We start from the raw sequence: 8,689 nt of genomic DNA on the forward strand, positions 1-8,689 counted from the left end.
CTGTGTAATGTCTCAGTTTAGACAAGTGTTAAATTGGAGCCTGAAATATATCTCATTGGACAGGTTTTTAGTGAGACATAGAATCAGTGAGCCAGAACAAGGTGTTAGTGGTGAAAAGAGACAAAGAAAGAAACAACACCAGAAGGTCAGTTTCCTAACATTAACCCTTTGAGGGTCTGTGCCATAGATCTACGGCTTTACGTTGAGGGTCCAAACCGTAGATCTACAACATGAGCTCAGCTCACTCTGATAAGCTGTGAATGGTAAATTTTGGCCTAGATATGAGAGAATACACCTATGTGGTATGTGTGCACCACATAAAACAAATCCTGCAGCACATAGCGCATAATGAGAGAGAAAAAAAACGTAATTTTCGATTAAAACAGCAACTTTGCAGTGTTTTTTCATACGTTTTTTATAGTTGTATTTGCAATTTCTTGGTCTCATTTGATAGAATGGAAGATATATTACAGAAATAGAGATGATTTTGATTGGTTTTAGTACTGGAAATGGCTTGAAACTGAGCTCAAAGTAGCGGAAATGTTAAATTTTTGCCGATGTTCAAGAGTAAACAAATGACCTCACAAGTCTAATACATGCCAGCTGGTGGGTCTAATATACATTCACAAATGTGGTGATATTATTTATACAATTATTACAATATTGCATAACAGTAAATCTTCTATTTTTTGGCTTGAATAAAAATTCATTATGTGAATAAAAAATAAAAATGGAATCCATTTGTAAAGCCTAAAAACATAACTAATGAAAAGATGAAATGTTAGTTTAGTGCCAGGAATGCCTGCATTGTTTATTCTGGACCCTATTTTGAAATTGGAATATTTTGAACTTTGCATTAAATTGGCCAAATTACCAATTTCTGATCACTTTATTTTGTAGTTGAAACAGTTTACTTGGTGATTTCTTCTGCTCAATCGATAGAAGTAATACTAGTGAAATAGCTAAGAATTTGGTCGACTGGAATAATGTAATTGGCCTAAAATGGGAGTCAAAGTCGGCAAAATTGCCAATGTGTAAATATTGCTGACACATCAAAATTCGCGAGAGCATAGTTTTGTCAGTTTTCCATCAAATTTCTTACTTTTTGTTTTATTACCTTCAGAAAAAAAAAAGAAAAATAACAAAATTATTTTTTGAAAATTCTTGGACACTGGTGCACACTTTGAAATTTGGCCTCTGGACCCTGAAAGGTTTAACCCTTTGACTGTCACAAGCCCCTTTCTGAAACTGTCATTCTATGTCGAAAATTTTTTGGAAGAAAAAAAAAACTGTTTTTTCTTATGAAATGATGGAGAATCTTTTCCCGATGGTAACGACACCAAAAGTACGAAATTGGATCTAAAACTTACGGAATTACACTAGCGTGAAGTTAGCGATCTTGGCGATATATACGCATCAGCGATTTTGCTGACTTTGAAACCTATTTTCGGCCAATTCCATTGTTCCAGTCGACCAAACTCGTAGCTAGTTGTTTAGAACTCAATTCTTTTCTATCAGTTGAGTACAAGAAACTGCCCATTTACCGTTTTCAACTGCACAATAAAGTGGTTAGAAATTGGCAATTTAGCCAATTTCAGGCAAATTAAAAAAAGATTCCATTTTCAAAATAGGCTCCAGAATAAACATTGCAGACATTCTTTGGGCTAAATTAACAAATTCTCTGTTCATTAATCACATCTCCAGGCCCCTCTTATAGTATTCTTGCTATCTACGTATTTTGATTTTTTATTCACAAAAAATAGAAGACTTACTGTTATACAGTCTACTGCATTATTGTAAAAATGGTATAAATAATATCAGTGCACCAGTGAAAGAATATCAGACTCCCCAGTTGGTGTGTATTGGACGTGTGGTGTGATTTGCTTACTCTTGAACATTGATAAAAATCGAACATTTCCGCTACTTTGAGCTCAATTTCAAGGTCGTTTTCATCATGAAACTAATCAAAATCATCTCTATTTCTGTAACATGCTTTCCATTCTGCCAAATGAGACCAAGAAAATGAGAATACATCCATAAATGCTATATGAAAATACACCTCTAAGTCGGCGTTTTAATCCAAAAACACAGATTTATTTTTTGCTCATTATGCACTGCGTGCTGCAGGATTTTTTTTATACAGTGCACACTGACCACACAGACCCATTCTCTCACATGTGGGCCTACCAGCTTTCTCCTGCTTGATTTGAAGCTGCTAGAATTATTGAGTATATATATGTCCGAAACGCTGGTTCATAAAACGTATATGTAAGACCGAAACAGTCAAAGGGTTAATAGAAGGGGGGGACTTCTAAGCAGTAACATACCCCCTCCTCCACCTCCTGCTTCCAGTATGCCATTACCTCTCCTCTGACAGGTATGAGACACCTAAATTTTCATTTACTGTACAGTATTTCAGTTAAAGTTTTTTTAGTATTCATTTTTACAGTTTTATGTTGTAGTACATTTTTAATAAATTATTATATTGTCATTTGGGGTATAGAATGGATTAATTCTATTTACATTATTCTTTATGGGAAAGATTGCTTTGGTTTTCATCGATTTTGGTTGTCAAATCAATATCTGGAACAAGTTAAGTTGAACAACCGAAGTTCCACTGTTCTGAAATTTTATTTGTTTCTGAATTATCTCATAATTTCATATTCTCCCTTAACATTTGTTGTCTAATATAATTACAGTAATTCAGTGTGTGATGTCCCTGTACCTTCAGATGTTTAGTTGTGTTTATATTTTACAGTGATATTGGCCATGAGAACGCAGCTCTGGATTCTCGCAAGAAGAGGATCATCAACTTTGTCTCCAAGATACCACCCAAAGGAGATTTTGACATAAATAGTGTTCATGATAGTTTATATTTCTTCTCATAACTGTACATACATATGTAGATATTCTTCATTATCTTTGATCAGGTTGTGGTCATCTGTGTTAGGTAAAAATGATTCTTGTGACTGAGGACAATAGGAAGTTTTCTACGTAACCATCTATAGGTGAAAGTCTGAAGCTCGTATTAGCTTTATTATTACATCTGAATTTTTGTAGAACCATTTAGATATATAAATTCAAGGTCTCAAGGAATGTGCTGCCAGTAGTAACAGCCTGGTTTACCAGGCAAGCACAAGCAAAGCCAAGCCTAGCCCAGGGCTAGGCTACAGGAGTAGGAAAACTCTTCAAACCTGTCAAAGGTATATCAGAAATAAGGTTGAGCTCCAGAGAGAAAATGAAGTTTAAAGAGAAAAAATTCTTTTCTTCAGAGAGTTGCTTGTGAATAAGTCAAATTTGCTACTAATTAGAAAAAATTGCAATGAATTTATCTGATTTGTAATGTTTAATTTGGTAATGCTATATGTTCACTAATTTAATTTGTAGGTTATCATTACATTTCTCTTTCATTATGTCGACATTGTGGCTTTGGCGTCATCCTGTATCTTGTGTGTAATGTTTTATGCTGTCATCAGTAACACAAACACTCTCATAACTTGTGTCATACATGTCTTTTTCATTTGTCTTTCTTCTGTCTCATTTTTCTGACCTCATTTGTTTTGACCTTGGCATTATTCAAAATACAGTATACACACATTTCACAAATTTCAAGTTTTGTTTTGTTTACATTGAGTTTATCATATACTAAGCTCATGCAATAGCTGAAGAACCATGGTGTTCTTGTGACCAATTTATTGAGTGATGCTGTTTAGTTGCCATTTGAAAAATAATGTTAGGATGTAAGTACAGTGGAGTGGACCCCCGGTTTACAATATTATTTCATTCCAGAAGTATGTTCAGGTGCCAGTACTGAACGAATTTGTTCCCATAAGGAATATTGTGAATTAGATTAGTCCATTTCAGACCCCCAAACATACACGTACAAACGCACTTACATAAATACACTTGCATAATTGGTCGCATTGGGAGGTGATCGTAAAGTGGGGGTCCACTGTATTCAGATTATTATGCTTGGCTGCTCCAAATTATAAATATGTAAACCATTTTATTGATTGGTAAATTTTCGCTTGCTAATATATAGAACAAAACTGTTCCATGAAACTTATTTGTTCACTGTAATTTGTGATTTGTTAGGGATACTGCAAATAAGTTGTACAATAGGGCCCCACTTTACAGCATTTCACTAATACGGACATTTCAGATTATGACCAAAACTTGTTATGCGCCCTCCCCCCCCCTTCCATCCCACCTGATTCGCTAATACAGTCACCACGAGCCACTCTACATCCTCATTAAGCTTCGCGTCTCTCCATTATGTCTGGAAGCTTTCCAAAAGTTCAAGTGTATTATCCCTTTCACTGTCGAGACCCGTGCTCACTAACTTGCTCTATGTTGAGTTTAAAAAAAAAAATTATGAAATGATAGAGTATATTTGTCGTAGGGGTTCTTAAAAGGAGATATCGAGGGTTGAAGGTAGACACACTTGTTGGATGGTAACAATATATTGTCAGACTGTGGTAATGGGAGATGGAGCCCAGCCTTGCCGTGTTCTAGCCTGGATGTCTATGCGCCGACTGAGGCCGAGGTAGCTAGCTCGCCTCACACTCAAGCTGTATCCCGTGATGTCACACAAACAGCCACAGGCCTAAAAGGAGTCTTCTACATAAAGCTCATGGATGATACTATGATATGCTATACAACACAGGGATCAGCAACTATGCTGACAGCTCGGTCATGTTACATATGTCGTCTCGACATACACTACTATCTTATAGGCTGAACAGGCAGGTGGTTCTGGGCTGATTCTATACAATAACAAATTCATATATAACTTAGAACTAATGGATGGTATCATACTGGATGTTAACAAAATTAATTTTACGTAATGGGTGTTAACGTAATCACTTTTAACGTAATGATTTTTTAACGTAATGGATTACAAACTATAAGAACAAATTATTGTACAATATGGGATGGAATTGATCGATCGATCTGTATTCATGCACTCTACGGATTCTGAGGAAGAATAAATATATATACAAGGTGAATTAACAGCAAAGGTATCTGGTGCACACAGACTATTGCTAAATTCTCAGAATTTGGAGGGAACGTGAACACGAAAATTTCTGACAAACTAATCAGCTAATAACAAAACACACAATTGATAATTTCATTCATCTCGGACATCTAATTATACAGGCTGTTTACACTTAAACCCAATTCTGCGAGGGTAAGGTTTACATATGCAGAATGGTTATCATCTCTGGGAGGATCGAATTCCTCTGCAATGGCTAACACATGCCTTGACTAAGGGAGATCTGAACGAGTATCTACAAAAGATACAGCTACATGGACGATCTGAACGAGTATCTACAAAAGATACAGCTACATTCACTAGTGACTGTATAATCCTCCGGGTTTAGCGCTTCCCCTTGATTATAATAATAATAATTCTGCTAGGAGTGCTCAACTCGACTGCTCGATACAGTAATTCTTGGCGTATTACAAAGTCACTAATGGGTGCTGGTGGCTTCACAGTGAGAATAAGATCTTCCTGGAGCAGGAATCGAATCACCAGAACACAAGGGATCGGTTCTTTCTTACTGGAGGAATGCACAAACTCGGAGTGGATGACTCTCCCTGGTTGAAAAAATTAACGCTATAACACGCAATATGAGCAAGGGAGAACGAATCTACTATCTCAAACTGCAAGCACAGGAGAAAATAAATGAACACGGTCAACAATGCTGATATTCAATCTGAGTCGCACACAGTGACACGAGGTATCAGCTATAAAGAAATTACACTTACAAACGTTAGCAACACGTGAAAGTTACTAGAGAAATAACTTCTTACAATGCACTGATTACTGTCAACTAGGATGGGATCACAATCTGAAACACAAGGGACAACAACAACACTCAAGTGAGCACACTAGCCACAGAAACATCTTCCTGCAACGGCTTGTGGCATCAGCAAGAGATGGCATAACTCGTTGCAAGTAAAGTTCTTCTCAAAGCATCCGCTGGGAAGGAACGAATACTTGAACAAGTCGCCATCACAAGGATAGTAGTCTCAGCACTATCCTGCGGGTGCGATATTGTGGCTGGAGTCCAGACAGGAGTGACAGTATTACTAGTGCCTGACCGCTCGGCTATGTTAATAAGCAATTCACGGATCTATAGGAGCTTAATCTGAACTTCACATTTTGCAGCACTTTAACAAATCTCAGATACAAGCTGAGAGAACAAACACATTGCTCAAGGGCTAGGTATTGTCTTTCAGTCAGTAAAGGAATGTTGGTACTGTGGACTGATTCATATTGACTTTGACTGGCATGATACACTAAGTGAACATTCAAAAGTGACTGGGACATCTTCTCAGTGAACTTACTGAAGGGCATAAAGCTAAGAAAAAATGGAGAGAATGACACAATAAGCTTAAACGGGAAGAAAATGCTTAACTATTCTGCATAAGTAATTAAAAAAAATTGACAGGTCACACAGTAAGTAATGAAACTCACAGTCACAAAGAAAATACTCAACTGAACAAACAACACTTTGAAAATGAAGTGAACTTGTACTTTACTCAACTCTAATTTGCTCAACTTTTACTTTAAATTGAATGAATGGCGCAGTGAGTTGTCTTTGCTCTCAATGCAATAGAGAATTTTTTTTTTTATTTTTATTATCACACTGGCCGATTCCCACCAAGGCAGGGTGGCCCGAAAAAGAAAAACTTTCACCATCATTCACTCCATCACTGTCTTGCCAGAAGGGTGCTTTACACTACAGTTTTTAAACTGCAACATTAACACCCCTCCTTCAGAGTGCAGGCACTGTACTTCCCATCTCCAGGACTCAAGTCCGGCCTGCCGGTTTCCCTGAATCCCTTCATAAATGTTACTTTGCTCACACTCCAACAGCACGTCAAGTATTAAAAACCATTTGTCTCCATTCACTCCTATCAAACACGCTCACGCATGCCTGCTGGAAGTCCAAGCCCCTCGCACACAAAACCTCCTTTACCCCCTCCCTCCAACCCTTCCTAGGCCGACCCCTACCCCGCCTTCCTTCCACTACAGACTGATACACTCTTGAAGTCATTCTGTTTCGCTCCATTCTCTCTACATGTCCGAACCACCTCAACAACCCTTCCTCAGCCCTCTGGACAACAGTTTTGGTAATCCCGCACCTCCTCCTAACTTCCAAACTACGAATTCTCTGCATTATATTCACACCACACATTGCCCTCAGACACGACATCTCCACTGCCTCCAGCCTTCTCCTCGCTGCAACATTCATCACCCACGCTTCACACCCATATAAGAGCGTTGGTAAAACTATACTCTCATACATTCCCCTCTTTGCCTCCAAGGACAAAGTTCTTTGTCTCCACAGACTCCTAAGTGCACCACTCACTCTTTTTCCCTCATCAATTCTATGATTCACCTCATCTTTCATAGACCCATCCGCTGACACGTCCACTCCCAAATATCTGAATACGTTCACCTCCTCCATACTCTCTCCCTCCAATCTGATATTCAATCTTTCATCACCTAATCTTTTTGTTATCCTCATAACCTTACTCTTTCCTGTATTCACCTTTAATTTTCTTCTTTTGCACACCCTACCAAATTCATCCACCAATCTCTGCAACTTCTCTTCAGAATCTCCCAAGAGCACAGTGTCATCAGCAAAGAGCAGCTGTGACAACTCCCACTTTGTGTGTGATTCTTTATCTTTTAACTCCACGCCTCTTGCCAAGACCCTCGCATTTACTTCTCTTACAACCCCATCTATAAATATATTAAACAACCACGGTGACATCACACATCCTTGTCTAAGGCCTACTTTTACTGGGAAAAAATTTCCCTCTTTCCTACATACTCTAACTTGAGCCTCACTATCCTCGTAAAAACTCTTCACTGCTTTCAGTAACCTACCTCCTACACCATACACTTGCAACATCTGCCACATTGCCCCCCTATCCACCCTGTCATACGCCTTTTCCAAATCCATAAATGCCACAAAGACCTCTTTAGCCTTATCTAAATACTGTTCACTTATATGTTTCACTGTAAACACCTGGTCCACACACCCCCTACCTTTCCTAAAGCCTCCTTGTTCATCTGCTATCCTATTCTCCGTCTTACTCTTAATTCTTTCAATTATAACTCTACCATACACTTTACCAGGTACACTCAACAGACTTATCCCCCTATAATTTTTGCACTCTCTTTTGTCCCCTTTGCCTTTATACAAAGGAACTATGCATGCTCTCTGCCAATCCCTAGGTACCTTACCCTCTTCCATACATTTATTAAATAATTGCACCAACCACTCCAAAACTATATCCCCACCTGCTTTTAACATTTCTATCTTTATCCCATCAATCCCAGCTGCCTTACCCCCTTTCATTTTACCTACTGCCTCACGAACTTCCCCCACACTCACAACTGGCTCTTCCTCACTCCTACAAGATGTTATTCCTCCTTGCCCTATACACGAAATCACAGCTTCCCTATCTTCATCAACATTTAACAATTCCTCAAAATATTCCCTCCATCTTCCCAATACCTCTAACTCTCCATTTAATAACTCTCCTCTCCTATTTTTAACTGACAAATCCATTTGTTCTCTAGGCTTTCTTAACTTGTTAATCTCACTCCAAAACTTTTTCTTATTTTCAACAAAATTTGTTGATAACATCTCACCCACTCTCTCAT

General features: G+C 38.2%; 1 protein-coding gene across 1 annotated transcript in view; it reads left to right on the forward strand.

Annotated features, from left to right (window-relative positions):
• The window catches only part of PolrMT (mitochondrial RNA polymerase), a 301,092-nt gene extending 297,039 nt beyond the window's left edge, over positions 1-4,053 (forward strand). The window contains exon 22 of the mRNA XM_070104506.1: positions 2,759-4,053. Coding sequence (XP_069960607.1) covers positions 2,759-2,888 — 130 coding nt within the window. The 3' untranslated portion in view covers positions 2,889-4,053. The remainder of the gene's footprint in view (positions 1-2,758) is intronic.
• Positions 4,054-8,689: the final 4,636 nt, after the last annotated feature.

This window comes from Cherax quadricarinatus, chromosome 92, assembly GCF_038502225.1.
Source record: "Cherax quadricarinatus isolate ZL_2023a chromosome 92, ASM3850222v1, whole genome shotgun sequence".
Lineage (NCBI taxonomy): Eukaryota > Metazoa > Arthropoda > Malacostraca > Decapoda > Parastacidae > Cherax > Cherax quadricarinatus.